Source organism: Canis aureus, chromosome 2, assembly GCF_053574225.1.
Source record: "Canis aureus isolate CA01 chromosome 2, VMU_Caureus_v.1.0, whole genome shotgun sequence".
NCBI lineage: Eukaryota > Metazoa > Chordata > Mammalia > Carnivora > Canidae > Canis > Canis aureus.
In genome coordinates, this window is record NC_135612.1 from 31,157,321 (window position 1) to 31,184,870 (window position 27,550).

Here is a 27,550-nt window from a genome sequence, read left to right on the forward strand (position 1 = left end):
CGTGTGACTCTTGATCTCAGGGTTGTGAGTTGGAGCCTGACATTGGATGCAAAGATTATTTAAATAAATAAAACTTAAAAAAAAAAAAAAACCCGAGGAGAGAGTAGAGAACAGGTCCCACTCAAGGGACCTAACCAGCTCTAGATGATCATATAAAAAGGTACATGTGGGAATAAAATACCCAACTTCATCTTCTTTTCTCCCTGAAATCTGTAGGTTTCCCATTGTCACAGCCCCTTACTAGACATAAAGCTGAGTCAAGGGTCAAGAGTAAATCTGGAAAACAAATGGAAGATAACCAGCAAAGGAGTTTATTTAAGAGTGCAATTGTTGGGTTGTTAAATGTACATACCTGTCAAACATACCGAAGAAGAGCAAACTGTTTTCTAAAGTGATTGTTTTCAAAGTTGAGTTCACACTGTTCCATATCATCACCAAAATTTAATAACTTTGGATTTTTTTCATTTTTATGAATCTGGTAGGGATGTAATGATACCTCTTTGTGATTTTATTTTTCGTTTCCCCATGACTAATATAGCTGAGAATGTTTTCATGTTTCCCGGCAGTCTGATTTCTTTTTACGTAAAGTGACACTTAAAGTCATTTGTCCAAATTTCTACTGGCTGTCTTTTTCTTACTAATATATAGGAGTCATTTATATCTTCTAGGTTATACATTCTGGATACTAGTTTTGGGCAAGTTACTTATGTCACAAATATGTTCTCCCAGGTGGTTTCCTGTATTTTCACCTTTTGAGTAGGTAAGATCATAGATGCTTGTTCTTTGTAGTTTTGCTGTACTTCCTAAAAATACCCCAAAGCAAAATCATAATACAAAGTAGATGAGTTGGGGCAAGCCTGTTGGGACCCCTCTCACTTCTGAGAGCTTTCTCTGTATCCTCACTTAATAAAACTCTATTGGTTTACTCACCAAAAATAACAGTAACAAAAACAAAAGTAGATGAGTTGGATACATTAGATAAAACAGAAAAGAATATGGAGAAAATTCTGGGCAAAGAGGATCAAAGAGAAAGAATCAGAAGTAGGAAAAGAGTAGAAAAGTAAGGAAACCATTTTTACTGGTTAAAAGATCAATTAAACACATCCACTTTTATTTTAAATTATTATTAAACATTACTAAATAACATTCAATTAAATGAATCATCTAAATTAAAATAATTTCCCATTTACTCTAAAGTTGAAAATGCAATAAAAATAAACCTGAGGCAAGACAGGAACAACTAAATATGATGCTGTTAACTTTTCAATGCATTAAATCAGTACTTCACTGAACTTGATTTTGTAGACTTTAGATACACAAATCACACAAGACCCACAGCTCTACAACTCTGAATTCACCATAGCATATGATAATATTAGGCCTAAGACTGGGCATGCTAATAAATATTAAACCTAATTTTAAACAATAGGAATTTCAAGTCAAGTTACCACTTTGGCCAAAGGCTGTATAAGATCCTAATTTAACCTATTCCTAAAATACTATGTCTTCATAAATTTAGATAATGAGCTATAAAATATGAAAAGTAGGAAAAGAAAAAACAAAAATATAAGAGACGAAAAATTCAGTTCCTTAAAGGAGTAAAACAAAACGGCTTCCATCTTCATGTTTCCATTAAATAATTGTTTTTTGAAAAAAAAATTGTATTAATAGCACAAAAGTATTTGGAGTAACTACTGAAGCTACTGTCTTCTTTCATAAATATTAATAAAAATATGATAGAAATATAAGTAAAATAAATGAGATATTCTCAAGAAATGAAATACCACCATTTTAAAGACCTACAAATAAATTTAATTGCTTTGAATCTTAGACTAAATATTTTTTAAAGTGAACCATGTGCTTACTCATAAGCTAAAGGAATTCTAAGTAAAAAAAAAAAATCAAATGGATAATCCTATTTTAAACAATTCTTTTAACACAGAAAATAATACTCTGATACTATTTTCCTGAAGGTAACAAGACCTTCATCCTTGTTCTGCCAAGCTAATATTCTTCATAGAACTTATGATAAATTTTAATTATGAATGCTCATGAGATATCTGAAGATACTAGGAGCTAAAATATGAATATACAAAGTCGTAGAAGTTACTAAAACAAATATACTGGTCTAGTACCAATAAAGTGGCTCAGTGCTGAAAAATTCTTTTTTTTTAAAAAAGATTTTTAAAAATTTATTTGACACAGAAAAAGAGAGAGATAGAGTGCAAGCATGAGCAGGAGGAGGGGCAGAAGGAGAGAAAGAAAATTCTCAAGCAGACTTCCCACTGAGCACAAAGCTCCATGCAGGGCTTGCTCTCAGAACCCCTTATGAATCAGATGCTTAACCTTACCCCACTAAGCCACCCAGGTGGCTCAGTACTGAAAAATTCTTATGCTAAACTAGGTTTGTGTGAACCTGAGAGCTCTTATAAATATATTTTTAAAAATATGTTTTTATATTCACTATAAAACATGATAAAGAAACAAATCACTTTCTGATTCCATTCCTAATTTCTCATTTTAAAATTATCTCTAACAGGACCAATTTCTGATTGATATATAATAGAAGTGAAATTCTCATGGTTATCCCAAAGGTGTTTACAGAAGTTAATTAGTACATATTCCAAATTCATATAAAGGAAATGTCATTTGGGGAGGAATTATTGCACTTGCCTTTCACTACATGAATCCATAAACTTAATGAAGAAGAAGAGATTCATTGATTATAAAATAACAAGTTTCTATCAATAAAACGTTCAGTGAGAAAATGTTCAATGTTCATTTAAAAAATACATCAAGAGTGTGTCTGGAATTGTTTGGTTTTGTTTTCTTTGATGCTGAGTACTTTGTCATCAATCCCGGCCTGAAATAGAAAAGAACACACAGTTAAAATGCAGGAAGGTATTTTTAAAATGTTTTACAAATCACTGATTTTTAAAATTTTACTTGGTTCATAAGAACAAATTTCAACATCTATAAATTAGACCTAAAAATATAACAATTTTATAGCCAGCTTAGTTAAAACTCAAATTAGCCATACCTTTTTGGTTTTGTTGCAGTCTTCTGCACTCTGCCTGAGTTATCTTTAGAGGAAGAAAAGTCAAGAAATTCCATAATGAACAACATGAAATAATTAAAATGCTGTATAAAAAGCTAAAGCTGACTGATTAGAGATAATAAAAACTCCTTTAGTACTATATAATTCATATTGAGACACATCAAAAAATAACTTTATTGCCTAATTTCTTTGTAATTTACTTATATTATTAGTATTTCTCTTAATTTGTTTTTTTTTAATTTTAATTTTGAAGTTGGTCTTCAGTTGGACTACCAAAAAACAAGTTAGAGAGGCTTTCTGGCTGTGTGATTATAGTTATTTACCACTCCTTGGCAAAAGTTCTCTGAAGGACTTTTTTTTTTTTTAAATTGAAGTATAGTTGAGATATAATGCTGTATTAGTTTTAGGTGCACAACATAGAGATTCAACAAGTTCATACATTATGCTTATCCTCACCACAAATGGAGGAACCGTCTGTCACCATATAGTGCTATTATAATACTGTTGACTATATTCCTTATGCTGTACCATTTACCCCTGTGACTTACTTATTCTATAGGAATTTTGCCTTTGGTTAGATTACTCAGCTCCCTCAACCTCTGAGTTCATTTTGTGCTAAATCAAGCCCAGAATAGTCTTCCCCAATTTAAAATCTAATGGCTTCAGGTAATTCTAACCTATGCTAAGGTAACTAACATTTCCCTAAATGGCACTGTACACAACCTATCCCTTTAACAGTAGTACGTGCTTTAAATTTAACAACAATCTCAATTTTATTTTAATAAAACAGTCTTAGAAAATCACTTTCTTTAAAATGACTGTGAACTGTAATTCTGAAACAAATAATATATTATAGGTTAATTAACTAAGTTTAAATAAAATTGAAAAAAAAAAAGACTGCAAACTCACCAGTACTTTTGGTGTTTTCTCTGGGTTGGTTAGCTAGGTTAACTTTATCCTTTCTCAGTTCCTGGATAATGCCCTTATTTAAGCATACATCCACATGCACATTGAACAGGGTAAGATCTGAAGTCTTTTGTTCTAGGTTACAAACAGGACAAACTAGAGCTTGTAAATAAGGCTGGGAGGATTCTTGCCGACTTAATGACGCAATATCTTCCAATGAAACAGTAGAGGAAGAATTCTGACAACATTTTTCAATATTAAATGGTTTACTTGGAAGACTAGCACATTCCTCTTTGCTGTGCTTATCACTTAAAGCATCTACACTTTCTGCTTTAGCTGGGTTATCTTCAGTCTCTGGTAGCTCTATAAAATTGATTTCTGAATTCCTCTGATGGGTTTCATAATCCTGTTTCTCACTCTGTGAGAAAGAAGGATATACATTTTCTTTCTTGTTAACTTCTGTAGAGGAAGCATGTGAATGTGAGAACACGCTAGAGATTCCACTGATTGAAGGTCCATCAAGACATGCATCTACATGTTTATTAAAGGCTTCTAGACTGATGCTTCTTTGCTCTCTAAAGCAAATGGGACAAGTAAATATCTGAGAGTTATTTGAATTCTCTGATGTTTTGAGATTCTCGTTCATCTTCTTCTTTAAAACTTGAAATGAATGTGATGTCTGTAAACTTTGCTTATCCACAGCTTCACATTTAAATGTGTCTTGGTGGCTCCAATTCCTTTCTGATCGCTTTTTATCAAAGAAACTCTTCTTATGAGACATTTCTAAAGATTTTAGAAACTGATCTTTGTCAGTTTTCTCTAGTATACACCCAGGGGCTGACTGAGATTGGTTTCCAGCCTGTAAGAAGCCAATGATGCTCCTTTGTTGGTGTCTCTTGTCTTCTTCATTGGGAAAACTAGATAATCGTACACCTAAAAAATCAACCACAATTAATTTTGTAACAAAGCCAATTCACTCATAATCCATAAAAATATTTTGCATAATACTGTTATGACATATATACAAAAGTATGTTTAGTGAAAAATAAGCAATACTGCATATTTTCTGAATTAAAGTATGCTTTTTCAAAATAAGTACTTTGCATGAAACTTACTTTCCTTTATCAAACTGGATATCACTAAATAGTATCTGTTGGGAGGTAGCATGATTATATGTCTTTCAACTAATATCTGACATAAGATACCATTAAATACCAACTAATTGGAGTCAACTTCACACACTCTAGCTCTTTTTTCCCAGTAGGCTTTGTTTTTTATAGCAATTTTAGGTTTACAGCAAAAGTGAGCAAAGAAGTATAGAGGTCCTACATATCCTCTGCCCACACCATGCAAAGCCTCCTCCAACCAACATCCTGCACCAGAGCGGTATGTTTGTTACAAATGATGAATCTGTGTTGACAACAACATTAACACTCAAAGTCCATAGTTTACATTAGGGTTATTCATGGTGTACATCCTATGGACTTTGACATGTGCTTAATGATATGTAGCCACCATTATAGCATCATACAGAATAGTTTCACAGTTCTAAAAATTCTCTGTGCTACACCTATTCATCCCTTCTCCATCTCCTATCTTTGACATCCACTCATCTTTTCACTATCTCCACAGTTTTGTCTTTTCCAGAATGTCATAGGGTTTGAACCACACAGTATTTAACCTTTTCAAATTGGCTTCTTTCACTTAATAACATACATTTAAGGTTCCTCCATGTGTTTTCATGGCTTGATAGCTTATTTCTTTTACACACTGAAAGATATTCCATTTTCTGTCCCAATTTCCATTCACCTACTACTGAAGGACATTTTGGTTGTTTCCCAATTTTGGCAGTTATGAATGAAGCTATTATAAACATCTGCTGTTTAGCTCTTTTAATCAACATACTTTACTCAACCAATTACAAGCGTGTGCTAATGTTTCATATATGAAAGTATAGCTAATGATTCAGTCTTAGCAGTAAAGTTGGCATCTGGAATGCTTATCCATGTACATCCTCTCACCCAGTTCACTTTAGGAAGTTGGTTTGTTTATTTGTTTACATTGTGGCTGTAGGTATGGTTTTGTATTGTGACAATCCCATGTCTATAATTCTGAAATTTAAAAAGCTCTGAAAATCATAAGCAATAAATATAAGATGACTGAATTGATATGAGGCTATTTAGAGTCTTTCCAACTTAGTGTGAATATTCTCTTGTTTTGCTACAAAAGCATTAGTGTGAGGGACGCCTGGGTGGCTCAGTGGTTGAGCGTCTACATTCGGCTCAGGGTGTGATCCCAGGATCTGGGATAAAGTCCCATATCGGGCTCCCTGCATGGAGCCTGCTTCTCCCTCTGCCTGTTTCTCTGCCTCTCTCTCTCTGTCTCTCTGTGTCTCTCATGAATAAATAAAAATCTTAAAAAAAAAAAAAAGAAATCTGAAAAGTTTTAAATTTTGAAACATAAGTAGTCCCAAGAATTTCAGTAAGTGGCAAGGAAAAGAATAACTGCAGTTGGTTCTTATGGGAATTAAATTAATGAGCATGGTTTCACATACATCAGGTTCTAAGAATTAAGAAAAATGGAAGTATAGGTACAACCTCCTAAATAGGTTTAAGAAATAAAATGAAGGACAGAATACTTCCCAAGTTGATTTCTTTGGGAAAGTCTAGCAGATTTAAGAAAAAAAAACAAGAAAAGTCATACCCATAAGTCTTAATCTCAAGGGATGTGGAAAATCAGCATCAATTTCTGTTCTTAGCAACTCTTTAGCAATAGCAAATATTTCTTCTGTAGTAGAAACAACAGATGAAACTGTAGATGCACGAGTTTTTACCTCAAAATTTACATTCTTCAGTTTAATGGTAACAGTTCTACCCTGTAACAAACAGAATACGTAATATGCAGTTTTCTAACTTCTAGAAAATAGTTATTTTGTAGTTTAGAAAAAAATCAGAAAGATATCTTATATACATATACTATAGAAGTATAATCAATTATTTATAAAACATGGTAATGAAATCTATCCAAAAGAATTGAGATATATAAGTAATTTAAAAATTCAATTTTAGCCAATAATTATTACTCCCCTACTCAAATGAGTTTTTATAAAAGAAGTTTTTATATAAATGGCAACATGAAGTGATCATTTTTCTTTTTACTAAGTCTCTTTTAGAATTCAGTACCTAAAAAGAGAGGGAAAAAAAGCTTCTTAAAGAGGTCTCCATTGAAAGGGTCTTGCAGATAGCTCACACTTACTGTGTGCCAACTATATGCCAAATACTATGCTAACCCACTTACATGTAAGAACTCCCTTTACAGTTACTGTTTAATGGATACAGAATTTAAGTTTGGGATAATGAAAAAGCTCTGGAGATTCACAGTGGTGATGGTTGCACCATATGCACATAATTGTAACTTAAAAATTGTTAAAATAAAAAATATTTACTACCTTCTGGAAGTTCTGAGAGTGGGCTGACTTACTGACTCACTTCCAAAGAACAGAATATGGAAAGGAAAAAATAGTGACTTCACAGTTTGGAAGCCTAGGAAACACCAACTTAGGTGACAAAGGTTAGTATCACTTGTGATAACTTGTAGTTACCATACACCTTGATAGAATGTAATGAGGACACTTCACCTCTGATATTTTTTCTAAAAATCTTTAACCCTGGTCTAATCATGAGAAAAACATCAGCCAAACCTAGATGGAAAGACACCCTGCAGGATACCTGGTTAATACTCCTTAAGACATCAAGATCATGAAAAACAAGGAAATACTGACAAACTGTTAAAGATTAAAGGGGATTAGGAGACATGACAACTAAATGCAATGTGGTTCCCTGGACTGAACCCTGCAACAGAAAGAGGGCATTAATGGAAAAACAGGTAAAATCCAAATAACATCTGGAGTTTAGTCATAGCGATATGCTAAAGTCAATTTCTGAGCTTTGACAAATGTACTATGACAATATAGCTAAAATAGTATGTTAATAATGAGTGAAACTGGGTATATCAGAACTCTCTATATTATCTTTACTACATTTCTGTAAATCTTAAATGATTCTAAAATTACAGGTTTATTAAAATTTTTTTTAAATCAACTCTTTCTACGTAAGGTATAAGAGAGAAGAGTTATAAGAAATGTATGTAAAAGGGAGGTAGAAAAAAAAGAAATATATAGATGTTCCATTCTTTGTAATAACTTTTACTGGTTTTTTTATTTTTTTGTAATAACTTTTGAATACCTTTGTATCACACTTTGTAGTAACCCCACCTATGGTTTCAGAATTTGGAAAAATATTAAATATGGACTGTTTTGAGTAAAGATTATAAAACAGAAATTTAAAGCCTTTCAGGTTTTGTTCTGAATGTGTTAAACAACATGAAACTAGGGCCTTGAAACCAAGCGCCTATTCTAGAAAGTCATTGTCCACCAGAGAAAAACATTAAAGTATGGTAGGAAAGAAATTTATAATAAGCAAATAAAGTTCTAGAGACATCTTTAACTTTGTCTTATTCTCTAATATCAGTATAACTGATTTTGAACTTATTCAAATGTACTCCTGAAGTAGTAATAACTCTGGAGTTAGTCTGGAGCCAGCCCACCCTTGTACGTTGCTTCTTCATTCAATGATCTTATCACAGGCCTCAATTATGGGTCAGAATTGAATTTGTCTCTACTGAGGATGGGAATATTCCTTTCTAATGTTTCTCAGTTTGTACTCAAATGCAAAACCTAACTCTTCCTTTATGGTCGCATTTTACTATCAAAAATTAAAAAAATCTAAGAATACCACATTAAAATAAAGTACCTTTAGTCCTTCTTTCTGCAGATCTTGAGCAAGTTCACTGCAAAGTTCCTGGCACAAGTTATACTGTTCTTCTGCTTTACTTATCTCACTGAATGTCCTAGAAAGACAAGAATGATTTTGGTGCATAGAGTAAACTGTAATTTAGGAATGATATAGTTTGTTTAAACAGCCTAGCATCAAGTTATATTTTCTGTAGTACAAAATAAAATTTTCAGATGAACTAAGATATAATTAAACATCTAAAAATCTACCTAAATAATTGAAGACCATTTATAGTCTAATTAGCAAAGGTATATTTGCTTTATCTATAATATTTTTTAAGTTGATTAAAGTCTGATATATCACATCACTAAGAGGAAGGATAAAAAACATGATCATCTCATTTTAATGAGATAACAAATCAATAAGACAAAAGATAAAAACATATGATCATCTCAATAGATGCAGAAAAAGCATTTCACGAAATATAACATCCAATCACGATTCAAACTCCCCACAAAGTAGGTTTAGAGGAAACATTTCTCAATATAAGAAAGGCCTTATACAAAAAACCCACAGCTACATCATACTCAATGGGGAAAAACTGAGAGCCTTTTCCTTAAGGTCAGTAACAAGACAAGGATGTCCACTCTCACCACTTTATTCAACATAGTACTGGAAGTCTTAGTCACAGTAATTAGACAACATAAAGAAATTAAAGGCACCCATATTGGTAAGGAAGAAGTAAAACTTTCACTATATGCAAATAACACCATACCATAAAAACCCAAGATTCCACCAAAAAACTATTAGAACTGATGAATGAATTCAGTAAGATTATAGGATACAAAAATCAATGTACAGAAACCCATTGAATTTCTATACACTAATTTTCCAACAGAAAGAGAAATTAAGAAAACAATCCCATTTGTAATTAAACCAAAAATAATAAAATCCCTAGGAAAAAACCTAACCAAAGAGGTGAAAGACCTGTATTCTGAAAACTACACAGCATTTGTAAAAGAAATTAAGAAGACGCAAACAAATGGAAAGACATTCCATTCTCATGGGTAGGAAGAACAATTTTTGATAAAATGTCTATACTACCCAAAGCAATCTAAAGATTAAATGCAATCTCTATCAAAATACCAATAACACACTTAACTATAGGGAACAAACTGAGGGCTGCTGGAGAGAAGGTAGGTGGGGCCTGGGGTAACTGAATGACGGACATTAAGAAGGGCACTTGATGTAATGAGCACTGAGAATTACACGCAACTGATGAATCACTAAATAATACCCCTGAAATTAATAATACACTATATGTTAACTAACTTGAATTTACATAAAATCCAAAAAAATACTAAAAGCATTTTTCACAGAACTATTACAAACAACCCTAAAGTTTGTAATGGAACCACAAAAGGCCCCAAATAGCCAGAGCAATCTACAAAAAGAAAAGCAAAGCTGGAGGTATCCCAATTCCAGATTTCAAGTTACACTACAGAGCTATAGTAATCAAAACAGTATGGTAGTGGCACAAAAATAAATACAAGATCAATGCAAGAGAGGATAAAGTCCAGAAATAAACCCACAATTATATGGTCAATTAATCTTCAACAACAGAGGGAAGAATACACAATGGGAAAAAGTCTCTTCAACAAATGGTGTTGGGAAAACTGGACAGCTAGCTACATGCGAAAGAATGAAAATGGACCATCTTGTTATACCATACACAAAAATAAACTCAAAATGGGTTAAGGACCTAATATGAGACCTGAAGTCATAAAAATCCTAGAAAAGAGCACAGGCAGTAATTTCTCTGACATTGGTCATAACATCTTTCTAGATATGTCTCCCAAGGCAAGGGAAACAAAAGCAAAAATAAACTATTTGGGACTACATCAAAATAAAAAGCTTCTGCACAGCAAAGGAAACAACCAACATAACCAAAAGACATCCTACAGAATGGGAGAAGATATTTGCAAATAACATGTCTGAAAAAGAGTGAGTGTTCAAAATATATAAAGAATGAGACAACTCGATACCAAAATACCAAATAATCCCATTAAAAAATGGGCAGAAGACATAGACAGACCTTTCTTCGAAGAAGACATACAGATAACTAAGACACATGAAAAGATACTCAACATCACTCAGCAGGGAAATGTAAATCAAAACTAAGATGAGATATCACCTCACACCTATCACAATGGCTAAAATCAAAGACTCAGAAACAGTAAGTGTTGGCAAGGATGTGGAGAAAAAGGACAGATTATTCATTTTAGGGGTGTTGAGTTGTATCAGATCTTTATATATTTTGGGTACTAACTCTTTATTGGATATGTCATTTGCAAATATCTTTTCCCATTCTGTTGGCCCTTTCTTAAAAATATTAATATAGTTAATATTAATATTATTGTATGCTAAGCAATGTTCTCAATAACAAAAGATAAAATGGAAGAAAAAATTCATTAAATAGGGCAGTACTATCTCACTTTTGGAATCTTCCTCCTCCTCTTTTCCTTTTATGTAAACCACAGCCTAAAACAATGTTTTCAAAGTCATTTACTGATCATGTTGCCTTGTAAAAGTAATTCAACTTTTCTGATTAAAAATAGTGTATGTGAGGGGTTCCTGGCTGGTTCAGTTGGCTCTTGATCTCAGTGTCATGAGTTTGAGCCCCATCCTAGGTAGAGAGGTTACTAAAAATAAATAAATAAGGAGCGACTGGATGGCTCAGTAGGTTAAACATCTGCCTTCAGCTCAGGTCATGATCCCAGGGTCCTGGGATGGAGCCCCACATGGGCTCCCTGCTCAGCAGGGAGAGTGCTTCTCTCTCTCTCTCCCTCTGCTGCTCTCCCTGCTCACCCTCACTCTGTCAAATAAATAACATTTAAAAAAAATTCTTTAAATAAGTAAATAAATAAACTCGAAAAAAATAATGTATGTGAAAAAGGAACACAACCTTGTACTAGATCAGTGGTTCTTAAACATCTATCACAGTGGAACTTTGGTGTTTGGAGGAAATAATTTAGGGACTTCTCAAACAATGACATATTTCAGAAAACAACAGTCTCGTCAAGATTTCATTTATTTTCCAAACAAGATTGTAAACCATTGAACTACAACTCCTGTAAGCTCACTTTCATCAATATCTTACTACTTGACCAACATTTGAAGAGTTTTAGGAAGAATTTATGTGGTCCCTTCTTAAATTTCCCAAATAACACTCAGTAATTTTTCTTATAAACAAAGCTAGAAATTAAGATTTAGAATCCAGAGATGCTTGGTTTTCATTGAATAGGAGGAAACCAACATTAAAAAAAAATTATTACTTCAGTTAAATTTTTTTCCCATGGAGAGCATAGCAAGCAAAGATAATAAAGCATTGTACTGGAATACTTAGGTTAGTAATGTCAACTACTGAAAAATGTCATTTGGTTTGCAAATAGATTTTTCCATCTCAGTGATATTTTACTAAAATTATAAAAACTTAGTTTAAAATAACATGAATTATGAACAATTAATAATAATAAAACATTACCTCTCAACGCTCATGCTTTTCCTTTCTCCATCCCTTGAAATGAAAAAAAAAAAAGTTTTTGTTGCTTTCTCAAAGAAGACTAATTCTCTTTAGTCAAGTAAGAGGGTTTAACATCTCAATTATCACTTAAGGATCTCTTTAATGTTTTTGGTTAAAATTTATATATCAGGAAAAACAATGAGTTTTTAAAATATCAAAATAAAACTATCAACAAAAAAGAGATAGATGCTAATTAATCAAGTCTATATCTATCAAAGAGAACAAATCTGAAAATAGGTTGAGATTATAAACTACTTCTATTAAAAGTGTGAATATAAAAACCGCAACTTATAAAAACCAATAAGAGTACTGTAATGGCTTGCAGTTATATGATATAATTAAATATCAATTACTTAGTTTTTGGCTTAGAATATTAACTTTGCTGTCCTACAGCTATTTACTATAGATTTATAGACCCTCAGAATTTGGATACAGTATTAGGATGGGGATTCAGAATCTGAACCATCTAGTTTGGTTGAATTCTAGCAGTTTGGATAGAAGTAGTTGAAACTAAAAAGCTGAAATGACATGTGACATGACATTCTCCACATATTCAACAGACCTACTAGGAATAAAGTACTATTCTAGGCATTGGGTATACGGTTATGACCAAAACAGACGAAGTTCCTATCCGTAAGAAACTTGTATCCTAGTGGAGGGAGATAAATAAACCAAGATAGAAGTAAATATGGAGTATGTCAGAAGGTTAGAAGTATTACAGATTAAAACATAAAGCAGAATATTGGAATAGAGAAGGTACACAGAAGGCAAGGGAGGTTTGTTCTTTTACATTATTATAAATTACCCATGAATTTCACTTCTCAGTGTCACCTGCATCTTTAAATACCAGAGGTTAATACATGCCATGTTGTATCAAGAACCATATTGTTTTCAAGCACTATGGAAATTAAAAAGAGGATAATTCTGGGATTAAAGAAGAAAGTTTTATTTTATTTTATTTTATTTATTTATTTTTTTTAATAAATTTTTATTTATTTATTTATGATAGTCACAGAGAGAGAGAGAGAGAAGCAGAGACACAGGCAGAGGGAGAAGCAGGCTCCATGCACCGGGAGCCGACGTGGGACTCGATCCCGGGTCTCCAGGATCGCGCCCTGGGCCAAAGGCAGGCGCCAAACCGCTGCGCCACCCAGGGATCCCAAGAAGAAAGTTTTATTCCCCATTACCTCCAAATACTAGATTATTTATACTTGTGTGATTTCCTTCTTTGATCTTTCCATTATAGCCACTCAAGATCAAAGTCAGCTAACTATGAGCTTAAGAATGAGGGGCATAGAGGATGCCTGGGTGGCTCAGTGGTTGAGCATCTGCCTTCAACTCAGGGTGTGAATCTGGGGTTCTGGGATTGAGTCCCACATGGAGCTTCCCATGGGGAGCCTGCTTCTCCCTCTCCCTGTGTCTCTGCGTCTCTGTGTGTGTCATAAATAAATAAATAAATACATACATATATACATACATACATACATACAATCTTAAAAAAAAGAATGAGGAGCACAGACAGATGAGAAAAGCAGTACTTGCAACCTCTGTAAGATTTAGCAGGTTTATTTTATCAAACTTATTTTTATGCCTCCTCAGTAATCTATTTTCTCTTACTTATATAAGAATATAAAGGAATTATTTTGAGGGCAGGCTGACAGGATGATGATAAAATTATAAAAATAGTGCCCAGTGTTAATTCCCATTCTTTTTAAAAATTCCCTTCTTTTCACCCACTCCCAACAGTGTACTCTTCGAGCTGTAGGATCTTCTTTTTAAGACCGAGGTGAAAGAGCAGCAGGGACGAATCACAGGACCTCTCCTACATCTTTGTGTGGTGGCCCCTTCAAGTTCCTGCCCCTGGATCATGGCTGCCAACCCCACTCTTATTCCCCAAGTCATTTTCTGTTCCCTTACTCGGCCTTACTTTCTTCATTGGCTTATTCCGCCACACTATTCTGCAAACTCCATGAAGGCAAGACTTTGTCTTGTTGCCTACTCTTCTTTCCAGTGCCTAGAACAATACCTATTAAGTATTCAGTATTGAATGAATCAGCCAATCATTTACAAGTCTACAAAAGAAAAGAAATGTAGCTAACTCATGAAGGCTTTCAAAGAATCATTAAATCCCCTTGCATACAGGGTAAATTCTGGATATGAGCACCTTTCTTTCCTCAACAATCAGACCACCACTAGCCTTACATTTCGAACAAAACACAAGGCAAGTACAGAAAAGAAAGTACTCATCATTCCTCTTGTCTACCTAACCAATAGCTACAGCCAACAGCCAAACACTGATTCTTTGTTCTTCTTTTCCTTTCCTCCCACCTCCAATCTTTTGATTCTAATTCAAAAATTATATTCTAGAATGAACTAGCCTAAAATTTTTTTTAATATATGTTATTCTATAGGGGCTCCTGAGTAGCATAGTCAGTTGAACATCTGACTCTTGGTATCAGCTCAGGTCATGATCTTGGGGTCCTGGGATCAAGCCCTGCATTAGGCTCACACACTGGAAGTCTGTTTGAGGATTCTCTCTCCCTCTCTCTCTGCCCCTCCTGCTCTTTCTCTCTCTGGAATAAATAAATAAATCTTTAAAAACGAACAAAAAACATGTTATCCCATAGCCTCCATGTCAATGGTTAAAACTGTTATTTCACCAAATGATCAAGAAAAAACAGAATGAAAAAAAAAAAAAGAAAAGAAAAAACAGAATGACTATACATATAGATACCTTGCCAGGTGTGTTGAACCTAGACCCAGGGAAATATGAAGAAAATGATGCCAAGATGTTTCAGAGAAAAGAAGAGAAAGTAATGCCCTCTGTTGGTAGAGTTCTGTACAAGTAATAATTCCAAGTGCCTTTAACATTTTCTCTGTAACTTTTCCTATTCCAGAAACCTAGAAAAGAGTCAATATTTATCATTAATACAGTTTTACATTAAGGCAAGAACAGATATATAATATCATTATACCTTTTATAACCAATAAGAGGTTATTGGGTTATAAGAGGTTATTGGAATAATGTGACCATCTTCACAAGTCATACTGGAAAACTACTTTATTTCTGGGCACATTTCCTAAACTAGTGTTGCATGGAAATTTTAAATTTTAAATTTCACATAGTTTTAAAAAGCATTAAAGAGACATCTGGGTGGCTCAGTCTGTTAGCTACCTGCTTTCAGCTCAGGTCATGATCCAGGGTCCTGGGATGCAGCCCTTGATCTGACTCCGTGCTCAGCAGCGAGTCTGCTTTTCTCTCTCCCACTGCCTGCTTGCTCTCAAATATAAAATCACTAAGGCTGGTATGTTCCAAAGTTCTTTGAACCCAGAACCTTATTTAATGGATTTACCTATTTCATATCTTGAAAAACACACTGGAAAACATTGCTTTATAGCTATATCATACATATTTTAAACTATTTAGTGATCATACATTATATTCTCTGTTATAGCTTTTCTTCTGAGCACTGAAAACTGTTTATTTAAATTCACTCCTATACATGATATGAGAAAGTCAAGCCCCAGAACATTAAATAGAGTGTAGTGCAATTATTGTTTTTAAAAAAGCGTATGTTTGCAGAAAAAATCTACAAGCTGTAAAAAATAATACAACATACCCTTTCTATAACCCCTCGTTTTACCATTTAAAGATAGTAAAGTATTTTGGGTTTTTTTTTTTGGCCAAAATCAATTAAATTTCTACATCATCTTTTTGAATTATCAAACCTATTAATCTGATAGCAATGTAGACTTTAGAACTCAGTATATTAAGTTATAGCTGAAAGGAGTCTTACAAGTATTCTTTTTTTTTTTTTTTTAAAGATTCTATTTATTTATTCATGAGAGACACAGAGAGAGAAGGAGAGAGGCAGAGACACAGGCAGAGGGAGAAGCACGTTCCATGTAAGGAGTCCGATGCAAGACTTGATCCCGGGACTCCAAGATCACGTCCTGGGCGGAAGGCAGGTGCTAAACCACTGAGCCACCCAGGGATCCCCACAAGTATTCTTTTTATTTCTGTTCTTCTTGGCAGAGGTACACTTAAAAGTCTTTCAACTATTCCTTTCTTAAAACTTTTTGGCAGCAAGTTTCCTAAACCTCAATTTTAGGGTTTCATAGAAAGGTTTCTTCAAATCCAAATTCAATCATCCATTACACTTCTTTCTTGTTACCTATTGTTTCAAAACTTTCCAGCAAAGAATTATTACTACCATTCTAAGTAGTATCTCTTCAGTATATGTATATATGCTTATATAGTTTATGTTTAAATATAAATAAAAGTATATTTTATATCAATATTATACAAAATCTCACCTTTCTAATGGGTAAGTCCTTGATGAAGTCCATCACAGCTTGTCTGTTGGGGAGAACTTGGTATTGTCCATTTGGTTTATTCTTATCACTGCATACTTTTGCTAACATTGTATTTGGGGCAATGCCTTAAAAGAAGAGAACTCTGATGACTCAAAGAAGTTGACAGGTATCATTTAAAAATATGATATTACAATACAGAAAAAGAAAAGGTGAATGAATGCAAAACGCTTGAAATGATGTGAAATAGTAATTTAAAAATAACATCTGATAACTACCTATCTTCCCAGGGCTCAATATAATTTTAGGAAAAGGAACTGTATAGTTATTGTGGTAGCAGGACTGAAGAATATTTAAATCTCCATGTTATTTTTGAAGTCTAAGAGTAATTTCTAAGTTTAAGTGATATTATTAGTTTACATACTATCTTTAGTAGCAATACAGGGCTGACTAATAGAAAATACCCAGAATATAATTTAGGATGGATGTTTACTCTTTGAAAAGGTCTTTTGTATAGATTATCACATAAAGAAAAAAATTCAAAGATTCTAGGTTCCATTATATTTAAGACAATGATAAAATAGACGTACTCTTTTTATGTTATTGACAAAGCAAATTAGCACTTTTCGGAAAGATGTTTTAAAATTTCTAGGAGACACAATGATTAAGATAATTTAATTCATTGATAATTGGTTCAGTCGGTTAAGCATCTGCCTTCGGCTCAGGTCACGATGCCAGGGTCCTGGGACAGAGCTGAGCGGAGAGCCTGTGTCTCCCTTTCCCTCTGCTTACTGCTCCGCCTGGTTGTGTTTTCTCTCTCTGTCAAATCAATATAATCTTTTTTAAAAAACCCAAATACAATCATTAAATGATTCATTTCCATTTTTATACACATCCTACTAAAATGTATTACTTATTCTCACTCTTTGGTACCGAAAAAAAGGATTAACCTAATCATAATAATTTAGGGTCCTCATGAAGAATGTCAGTTTCTATGCCAAGACACAATGATACCTTCATGGGTTACTGACATTTGTAAACTCTTTTTCCCTTCACTAACTGGTTCTAGATTGCTAGTTAGGACTTCTTCTATCTCTTACTTTGTGGTCACCCGGGGTCTCTCCTGTAATCCTGGACAGGGCTGAACACTTCAAAGGGAAAACTAATAAAGTATTATGTCCTAAATCAATTAAAATATATTTCATGCTTTAAAAAGGATAGCTACATGAGATTTATGATAGTGTTTTTCTTTGGGCTCATAGGCTTTTATGCTTAATTCCAATTTACCTGTAGGTTCACAGTATTCTGAATAAAGTCATCAGAAGTTTAATCAAAAAGGATAAGTAAAACTTTACTATATGCTTCATAAGGAGAAACTATTAATATTATACTTGGATTAGTCTGAAAATCTTAACTATGGCAGCCATCAAATCACTTTTAAGTACCTGCACTGGCAGTCAGTGTTGTTTTTTGCTCAATTCTGAAACGAATTTCCTTTACCACTTCCTCAGCTGATGTTCCAAAAACAATCGAATTTTGGAGTGTTTGAGGATTATCCTCTTCCTCAGAGTTCCCTTGTAAAGGATTTCCTTGGGACTGCAAATCAGGAGGACTATCATCAAAAAGTAGTGGAGAGATGGACCGTTCATGCTCCCTCAGTTTATTAACTTCTTTTCTTGGTTTATCTAAATTACAAACAGGAACAGTAATTATCTTCATTTTAAGAAGTACATACTTCATAAATGAGGTTTCTCTACATGCTTTCTAAAGACAAAACAAATCTAGTTTATTTTGTTTCTTTTGTTAAAAGTTTTATTTCTAAGAGCCAGGATCAGAAATGTTATTTATATTTCTTTGTTTAACAAAGAAAATACTGATTCTAGAGTTTTCTTTAAAGGAATATTATCTATTTCCAAAGTATACATTTGAAGAGGAAACATCCTATGTAAAAATCACAAATTTGTGTCTCTTACCTAAATTAACTGAAATATAGAATCAGGCCAAGACTCACATTAACTGTTCTTTAAAAAAAAAAAAAAAAAAAAAAGCTTTTTTTCCTTTACCCATTAAATTAGAATTTAATTAAAATTATATTAGAATGAGGAAAAAGGCATTAAGCAATCAAGAGTAATTATTGCCTGACAAGTTTTGTTTTTAGAGAGAAAAAACCTTAAATTTTCTTCATTCATGGAAGAAGCTATTCAGATGTTAAAATACTCTCACTTTTCTTCTTTTAAATGCTGATTTTGATTTTGATTTGCTTATATATAAATTATCACTTTTACTGAGGGCTCATTTGAAATAAATAGTAATTCTTTCTGCTGGAAGTTATGCTTCTTTAAGTATATAAATTCTTAAGGTCCGATCAGATTAACATATTTCTTTACTATTATCAGTAGACTACAACCTAATATTACTATTAAAAAGTAAAATAAAAATACTAATCCGGTTTTTACCTCATTTTATTTGCATTTTCACAATTAGACTGTAAAATATACTTAAATCTATGCCAAGACTAAAAATGTCCTCATGAATGAATCATTAAAGATTACTTTCTGGGCTTAATGGAAGAGAAATGCAGTTTAAATGTATTTATAAAAATTAAGATTAACAACAGAGCTTTCTGATCTCATGTCATAATTTTATTACATATAAATGTTTTCCAAATTAAGATAAATGCAGAGGCAAAAATTAAATTTCTAGTTTCAAGACACACATAAATGCATATTACTTAAAAAATGAACTAGGTCTTTTAAGGAGGGTTTTCTAAAGATAATACAAATAATATGACAAACACCAGATTAGTTTCTCATTTTAAAGCATGTAACATGAATTAAGTTACAGACAGATGTTTTCCAAATCTGAATTCCCAGGCCATACACAAAATAAGCCTTATTTTCAAATTTAGCATTATTTGTTATGTAAGTGCTTCATTACTTTATTTTCCATATTCTAGTTTTAAAATGCAGACCATCTTGGATGGCGCAGCTGAAATGGTATCTATCTGACCCCCTTCTCCCCATCTGAATGGGTAAAAGTCAAGGTAAAGAGAGCTGCAGAAAACTACAAACCAAGTAAGGTATCTATCTGTCTGTCACATTCATACCCCCTTCTGCAGAGTTCCTTATCCTGTTTTGTACCTTTTGAGTCCATCACAGTCCCTTAGGTGGGTCACTGATGGAACGCTAGAGTAGAAAACAGAGCATGCTGCCGTCACATCCCTTCCTTGTTAGAGCACCTGCTGAATGGTGCAGTTACCTAATATTCAATTTGTCTACTTCTATGATAGGCCTGGCTATAAAACTAAAGCTAAAGTAGTTTCTTATTTGCTTTCTGAAAAAAAAAAAAATCTTTAAAATTCCCATAATGAGGTGATCAGAGTACAAAACTAAGGTTTCTTATCATCCAAACACTAAAATGAAAGCATCCCATAATTATATGGGATACACAGATGCTGAGTGCTAAAAGTGTATGGTATTTCAGTTTCTTACATTGCCTCCCACTCACCATTCAGATTTATTTGGCAGAATAAATATAAAATAATAATTATTATCACTTATTTGTTTGTAGACAAAGTAGCAATACTTTTCCAAAGACTGCACCTTTCAGAAAAGGGGCAAACATTAGAAAAATGTCTTGGACTTCGGAGAAAGATATATCAATCTCCTGCCATGCTCCATCTTCCAATGCCATAATGTGAAATCAGATATGCTAAAAAGTTCAGCCCACAGGGATTTATATATGAGAGAGGACAAAAAGTTAAAAGTACTTAAATGGCTTAAAAATATGAAATACAGCAAGAGTAAAATATGTAAGTAATTAAATATTCACATCTTCAAAGTGAGTTTGCATGCAGTATAATAAATGAAAAGAACATTTGTAGAGAATAAAAACATTTAGGCAGAATAAATATAAAATAATAATTATTATCACTTATTTGTTTGTAGACAAAGTAGCAATACTTTTCCAAAGACTGCACCTTTCAGAAAAGGGGCAAACATTAGAAAAATGTCTTGGACTTCGGAGAAAGATATATCAATCTCCTGCCATGCTCCATCTTCCAATGCCATAATGTGAAATCAGATATGCTAAAAAGTTCAGCCCACAGGGATTTATATATGAGAGAGGACAAAAAGTTAAAAGTACTTAAATGGCTTAAAAATATGAAATACAGCAAGAGTAAAATATGTAAGTAATTAAATATTCACATCTTCAAAGTGAGTTTGCATGCAGTATAATAAATGAAAAGAACATTTGTAGAGAATAAAAACATTTACCTTAGTCACATTTTTTTTTTTTTTTTTTTTTTTACATATTGTGAGCATAACTGTTATAGGAGGTATTCAAGGAGATGCTCTGATATAACCATTTAATGGTTCCCTCACCTTCTCTTGTGAAGAGTAAGGAAAAAAATTGAGATGTAAAGCAAAGTGACATCAGGCTTTGTGTGCTTCCTCCTCCTAAAACAAATCTTTTGCTCTAAGCCTCTGTGTCCAGGAATTATGCTTGTTTATTGTTTAATGTTTCTATTAAAGAGAGAGACCTGCTCCTGGAGTTCTAAATAAGGTAGTGAGGTTGTGATTTGATGTCCACACTAAACTTCCTCCAAAGATGTGAGCCCCAAACAATATGAGCGATAGAATATTATGCCATAGAAGATCCACCATATTTGTCTCACAGAAAGTTACAAACAGGTTTCCCCACCACTGGCTGTCCTCCTTGAAGAATCAATGAGCTGTGCACATGAAATACAGCCATGGGTTGTGAGTTGTGAGCAAAACCTCTACCATTTCATCCAGGTGAACTTTGCTCAGGGGTGCACGATAGCTAAGATATTTGAAATAATCATACCCCTGACAGAGGGTTGAAAGCCTATGTAGAATGTCTCCATGTTCCCTGACATTAATTTGGGTAAGTAACAAAGGGACCATTTGAAAAAAACCTTGGCGTCATGAAACTTTTATTTCAGTGTATACAAAAGAATCAAAATAGGGTCTGTATTACCAGATTGTAGACCACTTTGAAAATGAGGGGGAAAAAACCCCACCCAATGTTTTGATATGTTTGAGGCTAATTTTTAAAAAATCTAATTTCTTTTTTAACAACTACACTAAAAGGCCACCTTAAATAGATAACCTCCTCAGACTCAACATGATCCAACCCGTTCTTAGTTAGGTCTTCAGAAAAGAACTGATATGAAATTATTTTGTTCAGAGGCTCTGCACATTCTGAAACTCTAGTGATTTAACAATCTCATTTGATTTAAAAGTGATTTAAGCCAATCTCTTTGGTTTAAAAGTTACAAATTTAACGTAGAAATTCCACAGTATACTTTAAGTTTCTAATCTTTCATTTTAATACTTTTTCATAACAAAGATATATCTAGTCCTACCATACCACCTATGCGGGATAATAAATTAACTGGGTTAATATAAAAGGCTTTTTATTTGTTTTATAGTTTGAGCATTCTAATAAGTTGCTTACCATTTTCTAGAGGGTTCCCTGTTTTGATGAAATACTTCCTTTTGTCCTCAGGCCAATTTTGTCTTTCCTGTAAGTGCTTTGTTATATTCAAGTAGGCTTCATCAAGACTCATGGCCAGAAAATTGGGATCATAATCAGCAAGTATTTCCTTAACCTTCAAAAGGAAAAAAATGGTTTAACTTTTGTTGCCATAGCAAAACCTGTAATATAACAGCTGATAAGAAACATTAATATTCTTATTTTGCAACGATAGTAAAAATCCTGCAATCAAAAGCTCATGGATTTAGGAAATAAATAATTGTTAGCACCAGTTTGTCCAAATTCTTTTTTGCATTAAAATAGATCATGAGGGCAGAAGACTATGAAACAGCTTCAGCTGATATAATCCCTATCCAGTCACTTTTATCTACATATAATAAAGGATTCAAATAAATCTCAGACATCGTTCTGATAAGCCCAGAAAAAATGGTTAAGTAACATAATTTTAAGTAACTGGTCAAAAGTAGAAGTGGAACAATCGGATCTTACTCCCCATCACCTTTTTTGTTTATTTTAAAAAGGGAATAATCTTTTTTTTTTTTTTTTTTTTAAGAAGGGTCCACACCCAGCATACAGCCCAATGTGGTGCTTGAACTCATAACCCTGAGATCAAGACCTGAGTCAAAATCAAGAGTTCAGTACTTAACCAACTAAGCCACTTAGGTGCCCCTAAAAAAGGAATAATCTTACATAAAGGTACTATGTTGCTTTAGAAAGTAGTTCTATTTTAATTAATTATAATATACACATAAAACTCCACTCAAAACATACACTAATGCACACATCCATTCAGAAAACAAAGCTTAATTACCAGAATTTGGAATGGAAAAGATAACAAAATCTTCAGTGGAAGTCTGCGGATTTGTTAAATAATGGGGAAAAGTCTGGAGCTGCATCTTGACACAAACGTGAGATCAGAATTTCCATAGAATTCCAAAAATGTCATTTACCTAAGATAGTTTGATTACATGAAACTATGGATTTTTTTTACCCACTGAAGTATTAGCTGAAGTAGAGGAAATGGTTGCCAAAATAATAAATACATACTTGGAAAAAGATATTAGTTGAATTATGTTATACTTTCATCTAGTATTTAAAATCTCTCTGCTGTATCATGAGAAAACTTTTTTTCAAAGTTTTATAAAATAAAGCTTTTTAGCTTAATTTAATTATGAACAGCTGAGTCAAAGGTAATTTTAGAAAATGGTGATATAAAACGTGGCCAAGCTTTACTCAGAGAGTACCTTAATTAGCTTTGTTCTTCTGGAAGAAACCAGTTTTATAATGTACTCAAATGGAATCTTTCTAGTGAAAATGAAACTCTGGAAAGTCTGCAGTTGGCAGCCAACTAAGATTATTCTGAATGAGAAGTACTCCCTAGAGAAATGGAGTACTCACTAACTTCCTTTTCATAGGATACTGCTTAAAGAACAAAAATAGACATGTTCCACTAAAATTCAAGCACTTAGGCTTCCAAAAGTTAAAGCTGTTCCCTTCTTTTGGATAAAATAAAAATGGCTTTTCCTTAAACTTTTAAAACAACAGTGTATATATACATTAATATACTTACAGTCAGTGAGTTTGTGCTATAGTTTGTTTACACATATAACCCATTTGCTATCTGCAGATTAACTAGATTCTGCTCCAATTTGAGAAAGATTTCTCCAATTTATGTAAGTAACTAGACTGAAGAGAACTAAAAACAATTTAGCTCTCATTATCATATTGTCAGAAGTTTTACGGAGTTCAAGTAGGACTCAAAAAAAAATTCCTTCTTACAAGGCCTTTGAAGGATTTTCAAACTTATTGAAACCCTGTAATATTTGTGGTTAGTACTATATCTCTTTCTCAGTTAGGAATACTGTAAAAGAGACAAGTAGTAACTGCATGTGAATGGGCTTCCCCTTTGTTCACCACCATTTCAGAGATAGGCAAAAAGCACTTGCTGCCACAGGCTGTTTTTGAAAGAATGAAAAAAAGAATTTTTTAAAAACTTGAGGTGGTGTATTATTCCAGTTTGGAGAGGTTTCATTTCTAGCGTATATGAGGTGGAATACAAATGAGAGGAGTGAATCTAAAGATCATTTACATGACCAAATGGTAGTAAGTGCTAGGCTATGGTTTTTTAAGAGTTTCGATGCAGACAGTAGTCTTTTTTTTTTTTTTAAAGATTTATTTATTTATTCAGAGAGAGAGAGAGAGGGGGGGGGGGGCAGAGACACAGAGGGAGAAGCAGGCTCCATGCAGGAAGCCTGACGTGGGACTCGATCCTGGGTCTCCAGGATCATGCCCTAGGCTGCAGGCGGCGCTAAACCGCTGTGCCACCGGGGCTGCTGGACAGTAGTCTTTAACACAGTGCATTCTACTACCATAGTCTGAGAGTGTTTGATGTAGTATTCTAAAATTTAAATTTATGATTTAAGTCTTAGCACTAGCATGATAATCCAGTTATGAAAAATAGAGAAAATGGCAGTTTTTCATACATGACAGTTTAGGTAATTTTACTGAATAATCAAATCTTTATATTTCAAAGATTCTTTTCAAAGCAAGGTTATTCCCTTTTGGGGCACCTGGGTGGCTCAGTGGTTGAGCATCTGCCTTTGGCTCAGGTCATGATCCCAGGTCCCAGGATAGAGCCCCACATCAGGTTCCCTTGGGGGAACCTGCTTTTCCCTCTGCCTATGTCTCTGCCTGTTTCTCTGTGAATAAAATGAATAAATAAATAAAAACTTAAAAAAAAAAGGATTATTCTTATTTCTTCCTTGATTATCAGTCTCCTGGACATTAAATGCTCATAAGCATATTCACTAGACTGTTAGGCAAGGAAAGCAGTTAATTAAAATATAGGAATCTCATTACTGCTTAAAAACATTTGATAAAAACTTTAGTTACAAAAGAGGCTGAAATTAATGACAACCTAAGTTATAAATAAAAGATGATTCTAGAAAAACTTATGTATTGCACATTAAGAAAAAAACAGCTAAAGTTAATATAAATTATAATTAAGGCAATTCAAAGTTTGTCAGGGAGATTTAGAGTTTCTAAAGAGATGAAAAAATATGTGGAAGAGTAGAGATCTGGGAAATAAATACTCAGCTCAGTTTTCACCATTATGACCTGGAGAAGTGGTAGGAGGTAGGACTTAAAGGGATAAACTAAGGCTGAATTCTGAGGCCCTAAGGCCATTTGGACTTGACTTTGTAGGTGACAAGAAATCAGGAAGGCTGTAAGTAAGAGTTCTTTATCAGACTTACCTCTGTACTCACAGCTCGATATTTGTCAAAGTTTGGGGGCACTATAATAAGTTGTGGGCAGAGTCTTTTAGCAATAAATCCTGGCATGGCTGCACGAACACCAAACCTTCTTGCATAGTAATTTGAGGTAGACTGAAAGAAAATGGACCACATGGGAAAAAAATACACAAACCTAAATGGACATACTGATCAATGCATTCATAAAAAACACATTACTGATGTGCATTTTCAAGTCAAGGACATTTGTTTTATAGGCCACTGTCTCAAATCAAGCTTTGAGTTTATCCTATCATGGTATTATGATACCATGACTCTCTCACTGCTCTCTCTATATTTATGTGATCCCAGGTAATAAATAAGACTAATAAAAACGTTATCTCATATTTCCAATAGCTAAACTTCATTGGTTCTAAGGCATACCTGTAATATAGTACATATCAAAGTTTGAATGATACTGAATGATGTTACATGAAAGTAACAGTATAGAAAGTAATTGCATGGTATAATAATATAGATTTGGAATTTGCTATATTTGGGGTTTTGAAATTTTTCATTTAGAACAAAAATCAAAGGTTCTGATATATAGTCAGCCAAATAAAATGTCCAAAAATGAAGTGATGAAAGCTTAAAAGAGCTTTTAAAATTATGTTTTATTTCTTAAGACTTGAATATCCCTTTTGGTGAAAACATTTTGAGTAGGAGATGGAACTAAAAAACTTTAATTATTTTTTATTTTTTTAAAACTTTAAAAGTAAAAAAGAGGCCATTACTTTTAAATCCTGTTGATGATACCACAGTACCATTTACAAAAAATTTTATCACAAATGAAATCTTTGAAATCTCAAGTGAAAATTCAAAGAAATGTAAAACAGAATCTATCAGCTGAAGGGATTACTTCAGAATAGTATCAATTTGCCATTAATGGTTTTCAAATGCCATTGAAAAAATCTTGATATTACTCAAAGCTATGTTAATCTTTGGTCAGTATTCTGAAACAGAAATGCAGATAACACTAGAAAGATAAATCATGCTTTAAATATAAATAAGTCTAATGGAATGGATATGAAAGCTATATCTGTGGTAAATCTGGAACAAAACTTATGATACAACTTCCTTTAACCTTTAGGTTTATGGAAGATTGTAAATCACAGCCACAATACTTTATAGTTCTTCTCCAAGGGTGGGTTCTAATCCCTCATGCCAAGTAATTTGCACCGTGACTTGTTTTGACCAAAAGATTCTGAGGGAATGACATTATGTGAGTCTTGAAGCCTAGGCATTATGAAGTCTATAACTTCAGCTTTTACTTTTTGGGGGATCCAGCAACTGTGTAAAGATCTTGAGTTAAATTGCTAAACGATGATGTACCGTGTGGAGAGGAGAAAGCTCAATGGCTGGAAGCCATTCCAACCATGTGGGCTGAAAGGCCAAACTGTGTTAATAAAGCCATTTTGGACCCTCCAGCCCAGCTAAGTAATTGTAGCCAATCCCAGGCAGAGTAAAGTTACCCCTTTGTACTCTGTCCAAATTATAGAATCATGAGCAAATAAATGGTTAACCACTAAGTACTTAAAGTCTGTTTGTTAGGCAGCAATAAATAATTGCTATCAGGTCTGTGTTCTATCTAGGAGTGCAAACTTAGAACATTATGAAGATCCATCAAATTAACCAAAGAAGAATTCTAACTGTAATAGATTGGGATAATCAAACATGTACCATCACTACCATTAATCTGTAAATACACTTTTATGAGTTTAATAGAACAAAAGCAATTATACCTCAAATCTCATTAGAAGTGAAATCTGTTAGTTGAGCATACAAAAGGGGTAATCTTTGTTTAAATATGGCAAATAATTATTTTGAATTTGGAAATAATTTTTAGGAGGATATAATTCATAGGAAGGAAAATATTTTGCAGATCTAGCAGTGGATTTAGCTTTAAATATATATATATATATACATATATATGCACACAGATAATTTCAGATAAATATATGGTGATACATATTCTTAATAAAATTAAATACATGTTTTCAAAATATCAGCTGATGATTTGTAGGAAAGGAGAGTAGTCTCTTTCAATAAACATTGTTTTAGAACCTGGATTGTTAGTTGCCTG

At 33.2% G+C, this 27,550-nt stretch overlaps 1 protein-coding gene across 9 annotated transcripts in view; it reads right to left on the reverse strand.

The window, feature by feature from the left end:
- Positions 1-288: 288 nt before the first annotated feature.
- The window catches only part of POLK (DNA polymerase kappa), a 66,549-nt gene continuing 39,287 nt past the window's right edge, over positions 289-27,550 (reverse strand). For 5 of the 9 annotated variants that reach the window (XM_077867810.1, XM_077867803.1, XM_077867817.1 and 2 more), the window contains exons 5-15: positions 25,432-25,563; positions 22,139-22,292; positions 18,100-18,339; positions 16,658-16,782; positions 15,075-15,241; positions 12,302-12,334; positions 8,776-8,872; positions 6,668-6,839; positions 3,968-4,897; positions 3,041-3,083; positions 2,756-2,863 (exon numbers count right to left, since the gene is read on the reverse strand). In XM_077867810.1, the coding sequence (XP_077723936.1) occupies positions 2,779-2,863; positions 3,041-3,083; positions 3,968-4,897; positions 6,668-6,839; positions 8,776-8,872; positions 12,302-12,334; positions 15,075-15,241; positions 16,658-16,782; positions 18,100-18,339; positions 22,139-22,292; positions 25,432-25,563 (2,178 nt within the window). In that variant the 3' untranslated portion in view covers positions 2,756-2,778. Of the gene's footprint in view, positions 2,864-3,040; positions 3,084-3,967; positions 4,898-6,667; positions 6,840-8,775; positions 8,873-12,301; positions 12,335-15,074; positions 15,242-16,657; positions 16,783-18,099; positions 18,340-22,138; positions 22,293-25,431; positions 25,564-27,550 lie in introns of all 9 variants that reach the window. The other 4 variants (XM_077867841.1, XM_077867825.1, XM_077867782.1 and 1 more) reach the window with 3 other exon arrangements.